At 44.5% G+C, this 12,496-nt stretch overlaps 1 protein-coding gene across 2 annotated transcripts in view; it reads right to left on the minus strand.

Moving 5' to 3' along the window:
* Positions 1-7,312: 7,312 nt before the first annotated feature.
* Positions 7,313-12,496, minus strand: part of AP1S3 (adaptor related protein complex 1 subunit sigma 3) — a 32,180-nt gene continuing 26,996 nt past the window's right edge. For both annotated transcript variants that reach the window (XM_084847123.1, XM_084847122.1), the window contains one exon: positions 7,313-9,565. In XM_084847123.1, the coding sequence (XP_084703249.1) occupies positions 9,530-9,565 (36 nt within the window). In that variant the 3' untranslated portion in view covers positions 7,313-9,529. The remainder of the gene's footprint in view (positions 9,566-12,496) is intronic.

Raw genomic sequence — 12,496 nt, forward strand, 5'->3', positions numbered from 1 at the left:
TTCAGGATACTGTGAAGGCCAGCAGTGCAGAACCTCTTTCAACTGAAGGGCCTAATTCTACTTTGAAAAAGCTCTCAGGGGCCACATTCCAGGGGTGGACAGGGCTGAAGGCAAAAGCAGTGGGCCAGAATACCAGCATATTGTAGTTTCAAGCTCTGACTGCCTGTAACTAAGCCTTAGGAGAGGCATTTCAACCTCTTAGAATGGGGAAAAAACTGCACAAAAGCCAGAAACCACCTAACAATTGGTGATTGGGGAAAAGGAGACAGGGCCTGAGTAAGGGGGCAGGGACCTTTTGGGGAAGCCCAGAGGGCTGTATTGGGACCCCTGGAGGGCCCTGCACCTGAGGATCTGCTTCCCTGTTAGGGGAGATGATCCTCAAACTGGATTTCTCAAATTGGATTAGGCCAGTGCATATAGAGGGGACAGGTCTCTCAATGTATCTTAGCCATGGTAGCTAAAGATGGAGCCTCCATGTTCAGAAGTAATGTATCTCCAATTATTACAAGTGGAGGACAAACAATGATTTCTCCCCCCCCCCCACCATCATGCTCTGCTTGTGGACTTCCCAGAGGCATCGACATTGGAAAAAGAAGCTGGACTAGATGGATTCACCATGGCAAATCTTGAGATTCTCAGCTTCTCTAGTACTATTCATATGAAAAGTGTCTTGCAACCCTTAAGTCAGCCGTCCCCAACCTGGTGCCCTCTAGACATGTTGGACTACAGCTCCTATCATCCCCAGCATGGCCCATAGAAGCTAGGAAGATGTCTAAAGGATATTACCCATACTGAGTTACTGAGCACTTGATTCTTAGCCAAGTGTTCATACAAGCATAGAATAGTAGGGTTGGAATGGGCCTATAAAACCATTGAGTCCAACCCCTTCAAATGATCTCTATGGAAAAACAATGGGTTTGAGTCAATATCAGCGAATATGAGGGTTGTGTCTGTGAAAAATGATTTGTGATATCCAATTCACACATGCAAGTTATCTTAATGTTACTACCCTCAATGAAATATAAACCCGCATGTGTGTTGTGGACCTATTTAAAGCTGACTAGAAAGAAAAGGGAGGGGGAATCTCTTTTGGTACCATACTTGTAGGACATAGTCAAAGTTGCATGTATCAGTAACTTTCACACTAGCTTATTTTCAAATATGTTTTTGGAGGGGAGTAACCAACTTAACACAAAGGATACCACAGAGTGGAAAGATGCTGGAATGCATCCTTTCCCACATCTCATTAGAGCCACATAAATTACAGTATGTAAGGTTGCTTGTGGGGAAGAATCCTATGGAAACCAAAAATGTGCGTCATCACAGTGAAGGATGACAAAAGTCAAGTAAAAGTCCTTAAGATGACAGAAGGCCAAACATCTGTTTGGAATGAAAATACTTTGGATCAGAACTCAACTGGGCCCCTTACTTGCCATACTCCTCAAGGGCAAACTGAGATGCCTTGGAAACTATGAAAACCCAGAGGGCTGCATGTAATTTCCAGAGAAGAAACATGACATGTTTTTATAAGCCAGTTTAAGCACACAAGACCCATTGCCAGGCACTTGCTAATAGGAATGGATGGATCCATTTTTTTCTAAACAGTTTTGCATGTGTTCAGGCATAAATCCATTCTGTCATCATAGAATCATAGAATAGTACGGTTGGAAGGGGCTTATAAGACCATCGAGTCCAACCCCCTGCTCAACGCAGCAATCCAGGTCAAAGCAGCCCTGACAGATGGCTGTCCAGCCTCGTCGACAATGCCTCCAGTGTGGGAGAGCCCACCACCTCCCTAGGTAATTGGTTCCATTGTCATATTGCTCTAACAGTCAGGAAGTTTCTCCTGATGTTCAGCCAGAATCTGGCTTCCTGTAACTTGAGCCCATTATTCCATGTCCTGCACTCTAGGATGATCGAGAAGAGATCCTGGCCTTCCTCTCTGTGACAAACTTTCAAGTACTTGAACAGCGCTATAATAGTGTTCTCTTCTCAAGGCTAAACATGCCAAGTTCTTTCAGTCTCTCCTCAAAGGGCTTCGTTTCCAGTCTCCTGGTCATCTTTGTTGCCCTCCTCTGAACCCCTTCCAGTTTCTCTGCAGCCTTCTTAAAGTGTGGCACCCAGAACTGGACACAGTACTCCAGACGAGGCCTAACCAGTGCTGAGTAGAGGGGAACTAGTACTTCCCGGGATTTGGAAGCTATGCTTCTATTAATGCAGCCCAAAAGAGCATTTGCCTTTTTTTGCAGCCACCTCACATTTTTAGCTCATATTCAGCTTGTGATCTACAACAATTCCAAGATCCTTCTCGCTTGTAGTATTGTTGAGCCAAGTATCCCCCATCTTGTAACTGTGTATTTGGTTTCTTTTTCCTAGCTGCAGAACTTGGCATTTATCCCTATTAAATTTCATTCTGTTGTTTTCTGCCCAGCACTCCAGCCTATCAAGATCACTTTGAATTCTGTTTCTGTCTTCCAGGGTATTCACTATCCCACCCAATTTTGTGTCATCTGCAAATTTGATCAGCATTCCCTGCACCTCCTCCTCCAAGTCATTAGTAAAAATGTTGAAGAGCACTGGATCCAGGACTGAGCCCTGCGGTAGCCCGCTTGTTACCTCTCCCCAGTTGGAGAAGATCTCATTGATAAGCACTCGTTGAGTCCGATTCCGTAGCCAACTGTGGATCCACTGGATTGTTGTTTCATCTAACTCACTTTGAGCTAGTTTGCTCATTAGGATATCATGGAGCACTTTGTCAAAAGCTTTGCTGAAGTCGAGGTATATTATGTCCACAGCATTCCCACAGTCCACAAGGGAGGATATGTGATCAAAAAATGAGATCAGATTAGTCTGGCAGGACTTGTTCTTGACAATTCCAAGTTGGCTTCAAGTAATCACTGCATTGTTTTCAAGGTGCTTACAGATGCATTGCTTTATAACCTGCTCCAGAATTTTCCCAGGGTTTAATGTCAGACTGACTGGTCTGTATTTCCCAGGTTCCTCCTTTTAGCCCTTTTTGAAGATAGGGACAACATTAGCCATCCTCCAGTCATCTGGCACTTCACCCATCCTCCATGATTGCTCCAAGATAATAGACGATGGTTCTGAGAGCTCTTCTGCCAGTTCCTTTATTACTCTAGGATGCAGTCCATCTGGCCGTGGAGATTTGAACTCATTCAAAGTAATTAGGTGTTCCTTGACCATACGCCTATTGATCTCAAGTGGCAATCCTGCCCCTTCAGCCTGTACTTCATCTTTGCCAGGGGGCTCATAGACCCTCTTTTGGGAGAAGACTGAGCCAAAGTAGGAATTGAGCACTTCTGCCTTTTCCTTATTTATTTATTTATTTATTTATTTATTTATTTATTTCTATACCGCCCAATAGCCGAAGCTCTCTGGGCGGTTCACAAAAATTAAATCCAAACAACACACAATAAAACAATTTAAAATATACAGAACATTAAAACCACAATATAACAATACAACCACAATAAAACCTAGCAGCAGTGCAGGAGTTTAAAATACAGATTTAACACAGCAAAGATAAAAATTTAGAAAGCTAAAATGCTAAAATGCCTGGGAAAATAAAAAGGTCTTCACCTGGCGCCGAAAGGAATACAATGTAGGCGCCAGGCAAACCTCACTAGGGAGCTCATTCCAGAGCCGGGGTGCCACAACAGAAAAAGCCCTCCTCCTAGTAGCCACCCGCCTCACTTCCTTTGGCAGGGGCTCACGGAAAAGGGCCGCTGATGATGATCTTAAGGTCCAGGCAGGCACATATGGGAGGAGGCGATCCTTCAGGTAACCTGGCCCCAAGCCGTTAAGGGCTTTGAATGTTAACACCAGCACTTTGAATCGGGCCCGGAAATTTTCCTTGTCATCTGTTATCATTTTGCCATCCTTATTTAATAGCTGAACCACCATTTCTTTCCTCTGTCTTTTACTATGCATGTAGTTGAAGAAAGCCTTTTTATTGCTTTTAGCATTCCTCGCTAACGTCAGCTTGTTCTCAGCTTTAGCCTTCCGGATGCCATCCCTGCAATTCTGAGCTACCTGCCTGCACTCTTCCTTTGTAGCTTGGCCCTCCTTCCACTTCCTATGTGTGTCCTTTTTTTGTTTTCAGATCATTTTCAGGTCATCTCTAAGCATTTTGTGAAGCCACATCGGTGTCTTCTGTTGTCTTCTGCCTTTTTTCTTGTTGGAATTGTTCGTAATTGTGCCGTTAGAATTTCCTTTTTTAAAAACTCCAACCCATCTTGGACTCCTTTTCTTGTTAAAGTCGCTTGCCATGGGACCTTACTGATCATTGTTCTGAGTTTATTCAAATTGGCTTTCTTAAAATCCAGGGTGTGTGTTTGGCTACACTTGGCTTTTGCTTCTTTTAGAATCACGAACTCAAGTATAACATGGTCACTTTCCCCCAGACTTCCCATAACTGCTACTTTATCCACCAAATCATCTCTGTTGGTTAGGATCAAGTCAAGGATAGCCAATCCTCTAGTTCCTATGCTTTCTGTAGGAGGAAATTATCAGCAACACAAGTCTCTTGGAGGGGCCATGTTTTGCAGAAATTGTCTCCCATTCTTCTTGATTGGGTGGCTGGTAGTAGACTCTGACCACCATGTTCCTTTTATTCTTTGCTTCATATATTTTAACCCAGATGCTCTCGATGGGGGTACCAAGCTCATCTTCCTGTATTTCCGTGCAGAGATATGTATTTTTCACATATAGTGCAACTCCACCTCCCTTTCTGTTCCTCCTGTTCTTTTTGAACAAGTTATATCCTTCAATTGCTGTATATCCAGTCATGGGAGTCATTCCACCAAGTTTCAGTTACACCTATCAAGTCATAATTTCCCTCCTGTATTAAGAGTTCAAGTTCATTCTATTTCTTTCCCGCACTCTGGGTATTAATATATAGATATCAAAGACCATGTGCTTTATAGTCTGGCTTTCCTCCTGTATGTTTGTGAAAACTATTATTGGGCACTATTAGAGCTGTTCTCTCCATTGTGGTGCATGAGCCTTCATCCATTGTTACCCCAAATTTACGTCTCCCTTCCCTGTAGGATTCAGTTTAAAGCCCTCCCGATGAAGTTCTGCATGCTGTGGCCAAACGCATTCTTCCCAGCCTTTGTGAGGTGCAACCCATGCCTTGCCAACAGTCCATCTTCCAGGAAGCATAGCCCATGGTCCCGAGATCCAAATCTCTCACACCAGCACCACCTTCATAGCCAGTCATTCACCTGGAGTATTTTTCTTTCCCTTTCTATCCCTCTTCTAACTACTGGAAGGATGGATGGGAAAACTATCTGGGCCCCAAAGTTCTTGAGTTTCCTTCCCAAAACTTCAAAGTCTGACATGATTTCTTCATAGTTCTGTTTGGTGGTATCATTTGTTCCCACATGGATGAGAAAAAAGGGATACCTGTCAGTGGGCTTTATGAGTGAAGGCAACCCTTCAGTCATGTCTCTAATCCATCCTCCTGGAAGACAGCATACCTGGCGAGTCCATGGGTCTTCGTGATGTACTTCAGTTTCGATCCCATGCAGCAAGGAGTCTCCTACTGCTACTACTGTTCTCTTCTTATTGTTGTAGGCCTTGGTTTCATCGCCTCTGCTTGACTGACCTTCAGCCTCTTGCTCGCTCTCATGCAGGTTCCCCTGTAATTCTTCCTCTGCAGACCGTCCTCCAGTCTCTTCCTCAAGTACCTGGAAACAGTTCCATAGCTCCACTGCTTCCACTGGTGCAGAGTGGCTTCTAGTTCTTCTGCTCCTGTCACCCTTTTCCAAGGAGTATCCTCTACTTCCATTTTTCCTCACCTCAGCATTTCCCTCTTCTGCCTCAGCTTGCCTCAGCTCTTCTAGCTTCTGTTCTTCGCCTTGCTGCTGTAGTTCCACCGTTCTGTCCAAGAACTCTTTGTGTTCTCTTATTCCCTGGAGGGTTGACACTCGCCGCTCCAGTCCTCTTACTTTTTCTTCCAACAGCGTGATCAACTTGCACTTGTTGCACATGTACGCCATGTTGATCTCAGGCAAGAAAACAAACGTGGCACAGACCTTGCAGGTCACCACCACTGTAGAGTCTTTTCCTTCCATGGTCTCTATTCCATCTATGTTTCTAGCTTTCTGATTGTACTGGAATAGCCTTTGTTGTGCCCTATATTCACTGGAGGTAAAAACACAGTCCCACACTTTGCCTTTGTCTCCTCTTCCACTGCAACTCCCCTGGCCAACTGCTGTTTGCTCGCCCTGTTCACTCGCTCTCTGGGAGCTTGCTGCCTTGTATAGCCCCTAGACCAGCTGGAGCAGCTTCCTCTGCTCTGCTCTGCTGGGAGACAGGAAACAGACTGATTCCATGTTAATCTGCCTTTTTAAAATGTGCCCAATTGTATTTAAATATGTATTTTCAAACATATTTTCGCACAAAATATGCATTTCTAAATCTATTTTTCTCTCAAAGGATGCATTTCTACACATATTTAAAAATATGCTAATTCTTAATCAACATACCTTTAAAAAACATATCTATTCCCCCCCCCCCCCGCTCTTCCCTTCCCATTTCCTTGTGTGCTGTGACTTTTTAGATTGTAAGCCTGCCAGCAGGGACTGTCTTGCTGTACTAATTGTGCATAAGCTGCTCCAGGAGCTTTTCTGACTGACGAGTAGAATAAGAATACTTAACATTTTTATCCTACTCTGGTGGTTCCATATAGGGCCATAGTCTGATTGAAGTCCACCAGGAAAAGAGCCTTCAAGTGTGGTGGTCCCCTTCCTTTGGAATTCCCTGCTTTTGGAGGTCAGGCAGGTGCCAAGGTTGTGTTGCTTTTGGTGCCTCCTGAAAACATTGCTATTTCAGGAAGACTTCCTTGAGTAACCAGCCACGGTTTATCAAACTTGGTTTTATTAGAACTGTTTCTTTTAAAAACTATGTATTTGTTTATTTATTTATTGTATTTATATCCCGCCTTTTTTCCTCTCGCAAGGAACCCAAGGCGGCTTACATTATCCTCCTCCTCTCCATTTTATCCTAGCAACAACCCTGTGAGGTAGGTTGGGCTGAGAGTCTGTGACTGGCCCAAATTCACCCAGTGAGCTTCCATGGCTGAGTTGGGACTAGAACCTGGATCTCCTGGCTCCCAGTCCAACCCTCTCACCACTACACCATGCTGGCTCTCACCATGCTGGCTTTTTAGATTGAATAATTTTAACACTGTGTTTTTATTCTTTATCCTGTCTGCTGTTCACCGCTCCAAGGTCTCTGGATGTGGAGCGGTATACAAATACTGTAAATAAATGGATAAATAAATTTTATCCCCAAATACACATTTTTATTCACATTTTGGTATGTGTTTTTGAGCAGAGGACCACATTGCAGAACTCGGAGAAGTGAGAAATCTGAAGGGGTAACCACATTCCAATCTGCACAGCTCCCCAGGAGATTTGGACCAGGTTGGTTCACTTTGGAATGTCGACCAAACAAAATGCTTGAGCATCGTTGCTGAGGCTCATTCAACAATAAAGGGACCAACGCTAATCCTGAAGACTCCTGGCCTTGTTAGTCCTTCCCCTGCCATCTCAGTGAGAATAGTGAGGAGGAGGAGATGATATAATAACCTCCACACACCTTGTCCCACCCGGCATCTCTTTGGGAGGTAGGGCAGACTGGGTTTAGAGCAGGGATGGGGAACCTCAGGCTTGGGGCAGGGGCAAATCTGGCCTTCCTGGGATCCCAACCCCACTCTCCAGATTTTCCAGTTGGCTACACCCCTTTCCCCAAAAAGAAAAGATACTCTCAGGAGCCCGGAAACACTTTTTATTATGTGTAGCACATTTCCAAAAGGAGTTTCCTTCCTCAGGGGCTGCTTATCTTTTCTCCAAATATCTCACAAAAAATATTTCCAATACTTCCTGTCTCAAAATGCTCAGTGGCCACACCCCGTTTCCTCCAACCACCGATCATTGGGTGCTTTCCCAGCATTTGCATGTCTTTTTCCCCATTCTAAAAGGTTGAAACGCCTCTCCTAAGGCTTAGTTCCTGGCAGTAAGAGTGCAACCCTATTGAGAGTGACATCAGCCTCCAAACTCGGAGGCTGACACCTATCCAATGCAGGTCAGGTGAAGCGCAGATGGGCCCCTCTCCTCCGCACTCGGCCCGCCCTTCTTCTTGGCTAGAAGTGATTTCGCGCATCTAGCTGGGGCTTTGGGGAAGGGGCAGGAACAGGCCTCGAGATGCCATAGGAAGCAATGTAAAGAGTCTTCCATGGTCTCCTTGCCTCCAGGAATGCCCCCTTTTTATCCTTTCTGTGCATCATTTTACAAGCATGGAGAGGCAGGCGCTGTGGTTCTCCTTGGGCAGGCTATGAGGGGAAGGGGCACAGTTTCCTGGCTCCAAGCTTGGAGCGCTGTCGACAAGCTCAGAGCCAGTCCACCAAAAACTCCTGTGGCCCTCTAGACAGTGTCTAGTAGTCCATAGGATTGCTCTTTAAGAGCTTTAAGCTAAAATATGTGGGAATTTTTGGCCTCTCCCCATTTTTCTTTGGTCTTACACACCACTGGAAAATGGAATTCAGCCCTCAGGCTGAAAGTGGTTCTGCAGCCCCAGCCTAGAGGGAGAGGCAAGCACACAAGACATGGCAACAGCAGTGGTGCATTCAGGGAATGGTCCCCATCAGAAGCATCTGACCCAAATCCCCTCCCCTTCAAACCTGGAAGTGCCACTGACCTGGGTAATTGGCTGATAGTCCAAGAAAGCCTGTTGCCATTTGCAACAATACTAATGAAGTTGCACGACACGTAAGATGTAAGGGAAAAGTTTAGGCATTGCAACTTCTCCATGCACCGCAGAAGGTCAAAGGCAAGAGAGGCTTTCCTGGATCAGGACACAAGTGCTCTGTTTAAACCTGGATTGGATGGGTTTAAGAAAATAGGCTAGGCCCCAATTTGTTCAAGCTTACTTGTGAAAAATGGATTTGTTTATTTTTTTTAGGGCACTAGTGTATTAACATGGTTGTTATACATCGCCAAACTTACAACTCAATTCAGCCTGAACTTGGAGTACTCGCCTGCCTTCAAATCAATTGAGAAATATCAGAATAAATCCACACCCAGAAGATTTTCCATAACTGATGTTATTAATCCAGAAATATGATCACATTCAAAATAAATGGCTTTTTTTTTTACAAAATTATACTGAACTGTCAGAAACTGACTGAAAGTCATATAAATATATCCTTCAAGTGTTCTAGTATAAATTCCTTAGAATAAAAAAGTTGATAGCTTAGAATTGCCATAAAACATTCAATCTAGACAGCCAAAAAGGGTTAAATGAATATAAAGTATAATACACATATGTTATACATGCACTACAGTGGCTGGCCTTCATCTTGACTGTTGCATAGATATATTCCTTTAGGAGGTTATGGGAAGGGAAGGAATTGTATTTCTTAAATAAAATCCAGCAGTGAGGAATGGGCAGATGTTATGTATACATGGTATGCAGCATCTTTTTCTGTTGATGTGGCAACTAGTTAAAAGGCAGGTTTGCTCATGTATTCTTCCATTGTCTGCAACAAAGAACAATCAAGCTGTTAACTCAGTTATTAAAGGTTACACATTGACTTTATAATGCAATAGCAGGCAATTGGTTCAGGTCCAAGAGATGCTTTGGAAACTATGAAAATCTGGAGGGCTGTTGCTAATATATAAAGCTAATTGGCCATCATTAACAGACTCTGCATGAATGCAGTAGCCATTAAAATTAAATAGTTTTGAAATCATGACATCTAAGTAGGAATTATGAAAGTGTGTGTGTGTGTGTGTGTGTGTGTGCTGGGCTTCTTCTTTGTCTTCTGAATGCAAAGCCTTTCAAACAGATAGCTCTCTGGTTTCCATACTTCAGAACATAAGAAGAACTATGCTGGATCAGAGGATGATCTAGTCCAGCATTATCTTCCCACAGTGGCCAGCCGGATGCTCATGGGAAGCTCACAAGCAGGATATGAGTGCAATAGCACCCTCCTGCTTGTGTTCCCCTGCTACTGGTATTGAGAGGCACATAGCCTCAGATACTGGAGGTAGCATATAGTCATCAGGACTAGTAGTAACTGATAGCCTTATTCTCCAGGAATTCGTCTAATCCCCTTTTAAAGCTGTCCAAGTTGGTAGCCATCACTACTGCATCTTGCAGTAGCAGATTCCATAGTTTAGCAGCACACTGTGTGAAGAAGTACTTCCTTTTTCTCTAGAATGAAGGCTAACAAGTTATTTAAAAAAATAAATAAAAGTTGAAATTCTCAAGTGACTAACTAGTCACTGGGTACAAAATGGACTATCGGAAGAGCATCTTTGGCCCACAGTTAAGAGTTGCTCCTCCTTTTGTAAGACCCTGGCCCAGTTCCATTTTTTTCAGATGCTCCTGTTAAAGTCCTTGGTCATTATCCCAGTAGTAAAGACATCCATGAGTCCTTTTTGTAAATTTTAGCAGGCTTTGGACAAAATCCTTAGAATCTGTGCTTAAATCCCATTGAGGCCAATTCTACTATGCTGCATGCTCAGCTGACATTGATTTCCTATGCAGGGTGAACTAGTATGGTGTAGTGGCTGGTGTGTGGGACTTGGGAGACCTGGGTTCTTGTCCCCACTCGGCCATGAAGCTCCCTGGCTGACTTTGGTGCAGTCACTGCCTCACAGCCTAACCTGCCTCACAGGCTTGTTGTGAGGATAAAATGGAGAGGAGGAGGAGGAGCATGTAAGCCACCGTGTTCCTTGCAAGAGGACAGAAAGGCAGGATATACATGTAACAATAAATAAATATTAGACTTAAGACTGATTCACACAACATACGTGGTTTCCCCATGGGATGGCTGGACCTTCCTTTGCTATATGGTGCTAGGAATAAATGCAATACCGAATCCAGGGAATCATGGATATGGCAAGCAACAACTTCTGTGATCGTGTTGGCCAGGGGGAAAAGATACCTCCGGCAAAGGAACTGCTGCTGGACAGAGCCACGATTGTCCATTTAGATGCTCTCCCGCTTTACTTCTGTCCATGAAAGCGCATACCTGGGCGGGCTCGGTATTGCTATGGACAAGAGCACCACTGCTTGAGAGAGCCCTTAAGCACTTCCACAGCCAGCAGTTGCGATTACCACAGTTGCCTAGAGCGGGTTTAGGACAGTGCTTGATCTATACAGAAAGGAAGTATTGACTATTGCAGTCTCAACAGCATCATTTGTCCCTAACCAGTTTTGATCAGCAGAACAAGGAGGCTAGGATCAAAACACATTCTTACTGTGTATCTGTTCATGACCATTTCGGTTGATGTCCAAATTACATTATAGTTTAAGGTGTGTGTGGGGGTGGGGGGATTAAACATCCCTACAGGCTTCTAAATACAAGGACTGGTTCTCTTCCAAATGGGAATCACTGCAAGGTCTATTAACAGACAAAAATTGAAGTTGCCAGGACAGCTTAGCTGGTTTTGAAGCTATCAAGCAGTTCATTTATGCTTCCACTTTGAGGCACAAAATAAATCAGCCAAAGTAGGCAAGCACTTTTGTTTTGTTTACTAAGGGCACAATCCTATGGGGATAGGTGGCCACCTCTGAACTCAGAGGCGACCGCCTATCCAATGCAGGGCAGGAGAAGTGCAGAGGGGATTGTCCCCTCCGTGCTTCTCCTGCCCCGCATTTGCGGCTAGACAGTCGATTTTGGCTGTTTAGCCGCGGGAAGGCAGAGCAAGGGAGGAGGCTGCCAGACAACACATAGGATGTGTTGTACTGACATTTCTGCCTTCCCCGCCCTGGAACACCCTGTTTTGGCCGCTCTGCACTCCTCTTCCAAACATGGAGAATGAGGACATTCCACGCTGCCTTGGAGGCAGTGCAGAAAGGGGGGGGGGAGTTGGTTCTCCAGGAACCGACCTCGGAGCGCAGACTCCAAGGTCGGTTCCTGGAAAACCACATATCCTATGGCCATCTAGCTGCTGAGTAGCGGCCATAGGATTTCTCCCTAAAAAGCCTGAATGGAACGCTCCATCAAGCATTCAGCAAATGGTCTGAGTAACTGATGAGCACTCCTTTAATCCCCTCTGTCCCCCATCCCTGCCACAAGGTAGCACTTCTAAAACGTTTGAGCCAAGTTTTACAAAATACTAAATCTTCATATCAGGAGGACCAAAACAGACATTTGCTTTATGGATCACTATTTTGCAATTGCAGGAGCATGGACCCCATAATGGGGGAAGGTTAAAAGCGCCCCCTCATGCTAGGGCCTCAGTCCATATTGGGGGCCCTGCACCAACTCTAGCATCAAAAGGAAAAGGAAAAAAAAGATGTAGCTGCTAGCTACATATTTAGAGTAAGGTCTGTTTTTGGCCCACAGTAACAGTTGTTTTTACTGTTATAACTTACAATCATTTCACTGGTAATATACCTGCAATCCTATGCACATTTACTTGGGGGTAAGTACATTGAACTCAGTGGGCCTTACTTC

The sequence above is a fragment of the Heloderma suspectum genome, chromosome 3, assembly GCF_057233095.1.
Source record: "Heloderma suspectum isolate Gila_16-S chromosome 3, 16-S_ref, whole genome shotgun sequence".
In the NCBI taxonomy this organism is placed as follows: Eukaryota; Metazoa; Chordata; class Lepidosauria; order Squamata; family Helodermatidae; genus Heloderma; species Heloderma suspectum.